An 11171-nucleotide genomic window follows, 5' to 3' on the forward strand; every position below is an offset into this window, starting at 1 on the left:
AAAAATCAACCCCAAACAACAAATGAGTTGCTAAAACTGTTGAATTATTTGTTTAAAAAACAGCAATTACTCTTGTTCTATGATACAAAGTTTCAGTCACAACTAGTCAGCAAAATACTGATAAAAGATACTAATAGAAACAGGAAAAGGTCTGGACTTCAGGAAAGGTATTAATACAAAATTCTCGCAGCAAAGGTCTGGACTTCAGGAAAGATATTAATACAAAATTCTCGCAGCGATACTCAATTTTTTTTTCTTTAGTCCGACACAAGGTTTGAGGTGGATTGATTCAGTGACTGGGATAATTGGGATGAGAGTGTCAGAGACGGTGCGATTGGCACAGGACAGAGCAGAGTTTAGGGTTGTTGTACATAGGGTCGCTATGAGTCGCAGGCGACTCGACGGCACATAACAACAGCAACAACAACACAAGGTGTTAATAAAATGGTCCTTATACATGGTTATAAGAAAGCAAATTCCAACTACAATCCCAGAGGCTCACGGTTCGAATCCACCAGATGCTCTGCCGGGGAAGGAGGGACAATCTCCTCCTGTACCAGTCAGATCTGATTTGACGGTACACTCACACACAATAAAATAAAAAAAAAAAGAAAGCAAATTCTAGAATAGTTTTTTCTGTAGTTGTTCATAGAACTTAGTTCCTGAGTTGTTGCTGCCTTAGAATATTAAATGTATTACCGTAAGAACCATTTCTATTAAAATATAAACCATTTCCATACAATTAAGAGCAACCTTCCTCCAAAGCTGACTTTGTTCTTTTGGCCGTCACAACTGAAAGGCATTCTTCCGACGTCCTTACTCACTGTCCAACTTTCAGATGCCTAGTAAACAACTGAAAATATCCTTAGTCTATGAGCTGACATTTTTGCTCTCTAGCACTTTGCAGAGGTCCTTGACAGCAGATGACCTTAGTGAATTTGGCAATGTACTGGCTATTTTGGTGGTCTGAAAGCTCAGAGGTGGTTTCTAGTATTGATCTCATGTGGTGGTGGAACTTATTAAGCAAAGACTCAAAATGCAGTCACTGCAGCCTACAGCTTTCATTAAACCTTGCACCTAAGCTTTAGGCTTTAAACCACCAAATAACCATAAATCATTCCAGTTGACAATGGCCTTTGGTTGCAAAGATGCCCGCCTCCAAATTCAACTGGGGTCAGCCTGCTCTTTCATAACCAAGATGTACAAGTACTGGAGCTTGTTCCCCAGGGCGAAAGCCCCTCAAGATTCACGTTCGCAGATGAACAGTAAATCAGACACAGAGACAAACGAAAAGACATTTGTTTATTGGGACAGGAAACTTCCTGAACAGGGAAATGCAGCTAGAATTTCTATTCTATCATAGCCAGAATACCACCCCTGAAGATAGAGGGTGAGGGAGGAAGGAAGGAAAGGAGCAGCTAATTGTTTTACACCCTTACATAAACAACACCAAATATGTAGCAAAGTTAAGTATGGTATACTTATGGTTACTTTTAAGTACCTAACTGGAATCAACCCACAGAGGGTTTTCAGAGGCAGTTAAGTCAGAGGGGAGGAGATTGTCCATTTTTTCTTCTATGGAGCAACTGGTAGCTTTGAACTGTGTGCCTGTGGGTTTGCAGTGCAACTCCTTAGCAATGAATTACGTAGACTGATGGGAAAATGTCAGCAATACATGAGCTTAGTTTAAGGGAAACCTACTTGTTGTGCATCTAGTTCTGCAGGCATGGCTAAAAATAATAGGGGGAATGGTTAGCCTGCACTCATTCTAAGAAGAAACTGAAAAACAAGTCTAAGAACCCAGCTAGCTTAAGTATAGCCATTTTGGGGCATCTGTGCACCAATACACCAACCACTGCTGTGAAGGAGAAAAGAAATGATGCATAAAGTTAATACTCCCTGCTGCCAAGGAGCTACTCTAAACCAATGACCCTACAGAGCCGAGTAGAATGGATAGAGCCTGACAATACTAATCCACTGTGCCACCACTGTCCCCAAGCATAGATTTGGATACAAAGAAATAAGACTATATGTATATAATACAGTCCGTCATCTCAGGGTGGAGGGGAAACAAGAAAACACTTAATGACTTATTGTTGTGTCGAGTCGCTTCTGACTCCTAGGGACCCTATGTACAACAGCTCTAAAACCTGCTAACAGTAATATCTCTGACACACCCCTATTACTCCAGTCACTGAGTCAATCCATCTTATCGAGGGTCTTCCCCTTCTGCGCTGTCCCTTCACCCTCCCAAATATAATGTCCCTCTTCAAGGATTGGTCCCTCCTTGCAACATGCATATCAGACAAAGCTTCGGAATCCTTGTCTCGAAGGAGCAGCCTGGCTTCACCCTCTCCTGGATGAACCTGGTTGTTCTCTTAGCAGTGCATGGTATATTCAATACTCTTCTCCAGCACCACAGTTCAAAGGCATCACTAGGACCATCAAAACGGTTGAATTAAATCTGAGAATTCAGCAAGATTTCCAGATACCAAATCAGCGTACAATTCAAAGAATTCAGAACCTTCAAGGAGATGACAGGGAGTCCGTGCTTATTCTCAGTGTCCTGGGAAGTCACTGGAGAGTTTTAAGTTAGGGAAGCCAGGAAAGTCTTTCTAGACTACTGGCCATGGTGGGTCTGACTCAGCAAGGTTTGAGGAGGATCACCTTAAGAGGAGCCACCTTAATTAAGCAAGCTCCGCCTCCCACGTGGCCTCGGGCGGGGCAGAGGCGCAGACCGCGGGATCGATGCCCCGGTGCCCACAGTCCGAGGCCGCTACACCGCTATGGCCCTTCTGCTTCGGGCCGCGACCCAGCGGCTGTGTCTCTGGAGGGGCTACTGCACCAGGGGGACGCAGGTAGGTTGGAGGGCGGAAGATCGGCTCCCGATTCCGCCAAGCCCTGGGACGCACCTGCGCCACTAACCTTGGGCACAAGGCCAGTAGGCTCGTCCAGTGGACTACGTGGACGTAGATAGGCTGGTCCGAGCCCCTCCCAGCTACTGGATGGGCCAGCAGGGATGTCACAAGAAAGGCCCAGCGCCACCCAGGCTCCCCAGTAGATCCAAGAGTGTTTTGACAGAATGCCCTGGGTCCATCTGCAAAATGAGCAAATATCGCTTGAAGGGCTCCAAGAGTCCCGGCCAGGCGCCTCCCCATGCCACGCTCAGCCTTTCATTCATTCACTCACTCACCTGCAGCCATGCTGGCCGGGGCCCTGGCTAGACTGCCTGCTGGCATCCTTTTGGTGTTTTCTATTTTGGAGGTGGTACGAACGGTGGCCCATAAGGAAGGGTGTGTTCCTGTCCAAAGTCCACCCAGCCCGGCCGTGCGCTGCTGGGGAACAGAGATGTCCCCTCAGCACCCACTCTCCCCACCTCGCTGCAGGACAGCGTAAGGCTGTGGTCCAGCGCCACCCGTAGGGTGACCAGCCACATGTCTCCCTCCTAGAGTGCGCTCAGTGAGGACTTTGTGGCGGCCCTGAAGGCAGTGGTGGGTCCGCCCTACGTGTCCACAGCCGCGGCGGTGCGAGAACAGCATGGGCAGGACGAATCCGTACACAGGTGAGGACTCAGAGGGTGGGAGGGAAGGCTGACAGTCCTGGGTGGTCTGCTCCGCTACCCACCTGTGGGGGGGTACACTGCCCTCCCCCACTGTAGCCTCAGGCCCTGCAACACCTCCAGGCTCCTTGAGGAGCACCCGCCCCCTGAGCAGCTGCCCTCTGCTTTAGGTGTCAGCCCCCGGACGCCGTGGTCTGGCCCCAGAACGTGGACCAGGTCAGCCGGCTGACTGTCCTGTGCTACAGCCAAGGAGTGCCCATCATCCCCTTCGGCACCGGGTCGGGCCTTGAGGGCGGGGTCTGCGCTGTGCAGGTAAGGTGGGCGTGGCCTCCCACCTCACTGCGCCCCCCCCCCCCCGCCAGGCCCTGCCCTCAACGACCTTCCCCTCCCACAGGGCGGCGTCTGCATTAACCTGACCCACATGGACCGCATCGTGGAGCTGAATCCCGAAGACTTCTCGGTGGTGGTGGAGCCAGGTGTCACCCGCAAAGCTCTCAACACCTACCTGCGGGACAGTGGCCTCTGGTTTCCTGTGGGTAGGCCTGGGACTCCTGGCTTGTCCTGGGTCTCGGGGGGGGTGGGGGGGGGTGGGGGCTCCCTGGTCGTGGTCGTCCCTCCAGCTGGAGGAAGGGGCTCCTGCCCACCCAGGCTGCCCTCTGCTCACCCTTTGCCCTCCAGACCCAGGCGCAGATGCCTCTCTCTGTGGCATGGCGGCCACTGCGGCCTCGGGGACCAACGCCGTGCGCTATGGCACCATGCGGGACAACGTCCTGAACCTGCAGGTGGTGCTGCCTAATGGGCAGCTGCTGCACACTGCAGGACCCGGCCGACACTTCCGGTGAGCACTCGCCACTTCCTGTCACATATGACACTTCCGGTCACATATGGCACTTCCGGTGAGCACCCACTACTTTTTTTGAGCACCACCACTTCCGGCGAGCCTCACCACTTTCCGGTGGGCACCACCACTTTCCGGTGAGCACTTGCCACTTAAGGCAAGCAACCACACTTGGCGCTTGCACTTGGGCAACTGATGGGGCGCCCTCTGGGCAGAGATGGGGCAGAAGACTGGCCCCCGGGGCTCCCAAGAGCTATCAAAGGGCGAAGGTTGAAAGTGCGGGGGCAAGTCCACCATGAGAAGGGACGTGGGCTGTGCCAGTGCCTAGGCTGCCTTGGTGACAGTCTTGGGCTTACAAGGGAGGCTGGCCCTGTTCTCTGCACCCCTGGGGTTCAGCTCCCGGGCCCTGTGACTTCAGACCTGGCCCTCAGACTCTGACCCCCACAGAGGCTGCCCCACCCCAGCTCTCTGGTCAGACATCTGTCGCCACGTACCTGTGCGCTCACTGCCTCATGTGTCCCTGGGGTCCAGGAAGAGTGCCGCCGGCTACAACCTCACGGGACTCTTTGTGGGCTCCGAGGGGACATTAGGCCTCATCACAGCCGCCACCCTGCGCCTGCACCCTGTCCCTGAGGTCACTGTGGCCGCCACCTGTACGTTCCCCAGCATCCAGGCTGCGGTGGACAGCACCGTGCACATCCTTCAGGCTGCAGTGCCTGTGGCCCGCATCGGTGAGGCGGGGGCTTCCCCGGCCAGTTTGGGCTCCCCCAGAGGCCTGGTGGGAGGCCAGGCCTCAGCTCCCTGCCTTCTACCTGCCCCCAGAGTTCCTGGATGACGTCATGATGGACGCCTGCAACAGGTACAGCAAGCTCAGCTGCTCCGTGGCGCCCACACTCTTCCTGGAGTTCCACGGCTCCGAGCAGACCGTGGCCGAGCAGCTGCAGCGGGCAGGTGTGTGGGCTGCAGTGGGCGTGGACGAGTCCCCATGGACAGTACACCGTGGGGCCGCTGTCAGCCCTCTCCCATCTCGCAGAGGAGATCACCCAGCAGAATGGGGGCGCCCACTTCTCCTGGGCCAAGGAGGCAGAGGATCGCAGCCGGCTCTGGACGGCTCGGCACAACGCTTGGTATGCGGCCCTCGCTCTGCGGCCGGGTGCCAAGGTGAGCTGGGCTCTGAGCGGTGGGTTCTGTCATTCAGCCCGGAGACCTTTCCCTCCCACCAACGTCCAGTGCAGAGCAGCAGACACAGAGTAGGGGGTGGCTGAGCTGACCCAGTCTCTCTGTTCCCAGGAACTTGGATGAGGACAGAGGAGCTATCTTGGGGAGGGGAGGTGAAGGCATAGGCAACCATAAAGCAGTGTGTTTAGGAGTTGCAAACGTGGAAGGCTTCCTGAAGGACGAGGTGAAACAGAAACCTCAAGTACTGGCAGGTGTTACCCAAACCTTCCCCTGCAGGCAACGGCCTGTGCCAGGGCTCAACAGCGAGGAACCAAGGGGCCTAACTAAGAGAAGGCGTCAGACCTGCGCTTGGCGTTGACCCCTTCCTTCCGGGCAGGCAGGGAGGAGGGAGGACCCTCAAGAGTCCTGTCCCTCTATCCAGGGCTATTCCACTGATGTGTGCGTGCCGATCTCCAGACTTCCAGAGATCCTGGTGCAGACTAAGGAGGACCTGAAGGCCTCGGGGCTCACAGGTCCTGCCTGCTTGCTGCTGGCGTGCTGGGTGAGTGGGGGCAGGGCTCGGGGGAGTGGCCTAGAGGTAACAGCTCCATTGGGTCCCCAGGAGCCATTGTTGGACACGTGGGTGATGGCAATTTCCACTGCATACTGCTGGTGGACCCTGAGGACCCCCAGGAACTGCACAGGGTGAAGGCGTTTGCACAAAAGTTAGGCAGGTATGTGCAGAACTGATGGTCGCCGCAGGGTGTAAGAGAGGGCCGCACTGAGGGTCGTCCTCCATTGACTTGCAGGCGGGCGCTGGCCCTTCACGGGACGTGCACTGGGGAACACGGAATTGGGATGGGCAAGCGGCAGTTGCTGCAGGAGGAAGTGGGCACCGTGGGCGTGGAGACCATGCGGCAGCTCAAGGCCACGCTGGACCCCCGAGGTCTCATGAACCCAGGCAAGGTGCTTTGAGCACTTGACTGTGGATAGCAGAGCATCCTCAGTTCCAGAACCTTCCTGCGTTCCCAGAACACCCTTCTGATTTGCCAGGACCCTGGAGGGTAGACAGCAGCCAGCCATCACCACTCAGCGCTGGCCCCTCCCCACCTGCTGACTGTCGTGATGGAGCCTGTGTCTAGGAAATGACCCAGGTCTTCCTTCTCTCTGCTCTTCAACATCCCACCCTGGCCAGGGAAGCAGGGGTGGGCCCACATCTAGGCCCTCCCCACTGCTCGCCTCTCTCTCTCTCTCTCTCTCACACAGGGATCTGACCTTAAACTGAACCCAAATCTAAGAAATCTGAACTCCACTGCAACTGTTGGACGACACCAACAAGCAATACCAGTGCACTGCCCTCTGTCCCCTCCCTGCCCCACCGGGTTACGGGTCTTTTTACCAGTGGTGCCCTTGTTCTGGGCCCATCCCTGCGTTGTGCAGGCTGTCGGGGAGAGGGTACCCCAGCTACAGAGGGAAGGTCATTTTAGGGACCTGGGTTCCTGCTCTGATTACTTAGCCTGCAATGACTTGCTTGAGGATTTGGCAGTGGTGCACATCACTCATGGACACAGGCCCCTCTCTCCCCCAAGCCTAAACCTGGCCATAGAAAATTCTCAACAAGCTATCCAAGCAGCTGCTACCCATCGCTAGATGTGGAAGTGAGGATCCCTGTATTGCACCTCTGCAGGGATTCTTCACTTCTTGCCTCAGCAATTTCTGGATCTTGGACATTGTCCCCTCAGTGTCCACGAGAGGGCGCCCATCACCACCAAAGTTCAGACTTCCTCTCTCCAGTGCCTGGGACTCAGCCCTCACCCTGACCCGGGCCAGTGCTCACTTCCCAGGGTCTGGGAAAGGCCTGGTGCCTGGAAATTGACTTCAACTGTGATGGCCCCTGTAGTGCCCTCCCTTCTCCCTGCCCCCGTGGGCTTTTGCTCTCTTTCCACTTGACCTTACAGTCCATTCTTTGGTCCTTTCTCTGGGCTACTCTCCACATATCTGCCTTCTCCCCACCCCCATCAGCCTGGCTTCCCAGACCCTGGGCAGAAACCACCCCCACTGGGTCTGTGCCTCCTTAGACTAAACCCAGCCCTCAGGACTCTGTGACACTGGCAGTCACTGAGGTTGACCCAGGCCAGCTCCTGGGAGCTCCAGATAGAGATGCGGCAACTGCGGCCTGAACGTTGAGGGCTTGAGACTTCTCTGTCCCCATATGCACTAGACAGGTGGAGGGCTGGTGCCAAGGGCTAAATGAAGGGGAGTCCTATCAGCCCTCTCCCTAAACCACCCCCATTAGCATGCACTCTGCCACCCTCTTTCCAGTCCTCTCCTTCCAAACCACCCAACATTTTGAAAGCCTAACTCTGGGACAGTCAACTTTAGGGGCATGGCTCTTCCCTGCCTCCACTCCCAGTGCCTACATCCAGTAGGTGGTCCACAAATGGCCACACCCCCCACTTACTAAGTATTTCAAGCAGGAAAATGGAAAGGATGTGAATCACAGAAACACCAGCCTGAAGACAATGCCAAAATGAACATTTTTGACTTGTTTACTCTGTGTGTGTCTGTGTGTCTTTCGGGAACTATTTGGCATTAAGTTCCATGTTTCACAACCAGTTTACTGGTCAGTAGCATTCAAAGCACAAGCCCACTCTCCTACAGACCTGTTGTGCCGTCAAATCTAATCCGAGGCACAGCAGCTACTAGACAGAGCTGACTGCCCCAGGGTTTCCAAGATTAGGAAGCTTTAGGAAGTGGACAGCCACACTTCCCTCCTGTGGGTTTTGTCAGCTGTACTTTTGTTACTGAATAATGGCCATTGTGAGGTGCCTAGGACCCTTCTCACCCCCAAGTATGCAGGGCCGTCTGTAGAGTGTGCCAGACCCACCTCGTTTCCATGCTAGCAAAGAGTTTGCTTTCCAACTAGATAGCTCAGATACCCCCAGACCTCCCCCAAGCCCAAAGCAGGCAGAACGGGATCAGAGGCTGAGGCCAAAGAAGCCAGCAGAGGGCGGCAGGGTGCCAGGTGGGCGTGTGGATGAGGGGAGCCAGGACCCTGAATTGCACCTAGTGTGGGCGTATGTCCCTCTGAGCATGGCTCACTCACTGTCTTATCTCTGTAGACAGCCAGGCCGAGGGCACCGCTGGGGACACACTATGGTCTGCAGCCTAGGGGTCAGCCAAGGAGATCTGCAGAGCCGGGCTGCCCCGCTGCCTTTGCTGCCGGAAGTAAATATAGAATGGGGAGACACAGTTGCCAGGCAGAAACAGGAGGCGCTGTGAATAGAACGGTGTCCTTTGTGGTGATGGAGCCACTCTGAGCCTACTGTACACGTGCCAGGCGCCTGAGGATGACCCTCATAGTGGCCTCTAAGCTGTGAGGATGTGTCCACACTTTACCCTCTGGAATGCCAGGTACAGATGTTGCTCACCCAGGTCATCAGGAGTAGGGAGACCTGGATGCAGATGTTCTCATCTGCCATGGTCGCCCTTGGTTAGCATGTTGGCTGGACCCTGGTTCCCACCACAGGCCAGTCTAAGGCCCCAATCCTTAGCATGTCTAGAGTGTGGTGTGGTGAGCATGGCTGAGTTCACATTCCCCTGGGTCTGCAGTGTCCTTGCACAGAGCGGGCAGGATGGGGAGACCTTCAGCCTGGTACCAGTGCCAGCTCAGGCTGGTGGAAGGGCAGGTGTGAACAGTGAGGGGCAGAAGGGCTTCTCCAGGGCACCCCCACCTAGCCCTGAGGGCTCAGGCCACCAGCTGGCACAGGGACAGGCCTGGCTGTGCTCCCGCTCCCTGCCTGCCACTGCTGCCCAGCCCTGTGTGCCAGCTTCTCTAAGCTGAGTGGCTGGTTCTGGTTCAAGGGCTTGGAACTGGCTCGGTCCCAAACCAGGGCCTCTTCCTGGGCCTGGATGAGGCCTGCCCGTGAGTCAGCAAAGAGACACTTGAGCAACAGGCTGGGCAAGATGTGGGCAAAGGGACCTGGGGCGAGGTGGGCATCGCCTGGAGGCCAGAATGCATCCTGGCAGCTTCCAGAGGTCTTTCCAGAAGGATCCCATCTTAACCAGGCCAAGAGAGTGGTTAAGAGGGTTAGTAAACATGTAGGACAGAGGTCTGGCCTGCCTGACAACCACTTCACACACCTGCAGCCCCAAGGAATGCTGAGGAGGTGGGCGGGGCTGCTGCACCCCATTTCTCCATTATACCAAGATTTGGTGAAATAAAATCACACAGTGCACTTTTTATTAGACATGATTTTAATACCATATCAAAACACCTTGACTAATGAAGAAAACTTTTCCCCCAAGCTTTGAACATTTTTTTTTTACATTTTATGAGGTTTTTTTTTTTCTCCTTTTAATATATAAATACAGAAACCTATCTTGCTGATGCCGCTGTGTGAGCGCCCATGTGGCTAAATGTCCGCAGGGTGCCTTAAACGGGTAGGCTAGGCTGTACATCTTTTTCTTAAATAAGTCCTTTTTTGTTTGTTTGAATGTTTTCTGGGGGAAGAAAACTCCACGAAGGGTCTGAGGAAAATCTTGAGGCATTTTCTCAGGACACTTGTGATGGTTAAATCCTCTGAACTGACCCGAACCGGGAGAAAGGGGAGGAGCTGGAGACGGAAGGAGACCCTCAGTGGGTGGCTTTTTGGCAATGAAGTGGAGACACGAGGGTCCCAAGGCGGGGTGGGGGTGGTGTGTGAAACTGAGACAGGAAAAAATGGCAGGAATACGAAACCAAAAGAGCCAGCTAAGGTGGCGGCGGCGCGAAGGGGCTGAGCCGAGCGCGCTGCACGCCATAGACCGCGGGCGGCGAGCCGCCGGCTGGCTTCATTTCCATCACGATCACTGAGTGGGTTTATCGTTGGGCAGCAGACAGCAATCTGTAAACATCACGAGGAAAAACACCAGTCGACACTAGACTTTGTTTATAATTTTTTTTTTTTGTAAACACTTTAAAGACAGACCCACAGCGCCTTTCAAAGGTGAAAACGAAAACGTCCTTCCCTCGAGAGATGAGAGGCGAGAGGAAGAGGGGCGGTTGATTCTTGATTCACTCATCCAATGGGGTGTCCTCGGTGACAAAGGGAGAGCATCTCCGGAAGTCAGTGCAGGGGTGCCCTGTCCCCAATGGTGTCCCGAGCTCAGCTCCGCTCCAGTGTCCGGTGAGCCCCGTAATAAATAAGTCGTGTTCCGTCTGGCCAGAGGGCCGCTGTGCCCGGGGGCGGCGCCTGTGCTCCGTCTGGGACCCCTGAAGCCAAACATCATGCCGGGGCGCGGGCTCAGTCCAGCGCCGGGCTCTCCGCGCTCCCGCCGCCCGTGCTTCTCCCCACGGCATCCGTGTGTGAGGTGCAGGAAAGAGTAAATGTCCCTGATTTGTCTGACATCATCAGCTGTTCTGGGAGTTTACTTGGAATAAATAAAATAAAACCTAGCAGGGGGACAGTAAGGGGGAGAAAAGAAAAGCCCCAAAACCTTTGGTTGTGAGGTGAGGGGAGTTAGGGGTTTGTGTGCGTGTTTGCCAGAGGAGAAAAAAAAAAAAGAAAAGAAAAGGAACCGCCAGCCCGAGGTCTGCCGGGCAGGGAGGATGGCCATCGTAAAGCAAGGTGTCCT

The 11171-nt window shown here is 54.6% G+C and overlaps 1 protein-coding gene across 1 annotated transcript; it reads left to right on the forward strand.

The window, feature by feature from the left end:
• The first annotated feature begins 2786 nt into the window (after positions 1–2786).
• LDHD (lactate dehydrogenase D) lies at positions 2787–6530 on the forward strand. Its single transcript, XM_006878606.1, has 11 exons — positions 2787–2858; positions 3450–3562; positions 3730–3871; positions 3954–4095; positions 4238–4397; positions 4929–5128; positions 5220–5348; positions 5431–5558; positions 5998–6088; positions 6178–6289; positions 6365–6530. The coding sequence occupies exons 1-11, from the start codon at positions 2787–2789 to the stop codon at positions 6528–6530; spliced, it is 1455 nt and encodes a 484-aa protein (XP_006878668.1).
• Positions 6531–11171: the final 4641 nt, after the last annotated feature.

This window comes from Elephantulus edwardii, unplaced genomic scaffold (assembly GCF_000299155.1).
Source record: "Elephantulus edwardii isolate Elephantulus edwardi_28Jun2011 unplaced genomic scaffold, EleEdw1.0 scaffold00001, whole genome shotgun sequence".
NCBI lineage: Eukaryota > Metazoa > Chordata > Mammalia > Macroscelidea > Macroscelididae > Elephantulus > Elephantulus edwardii.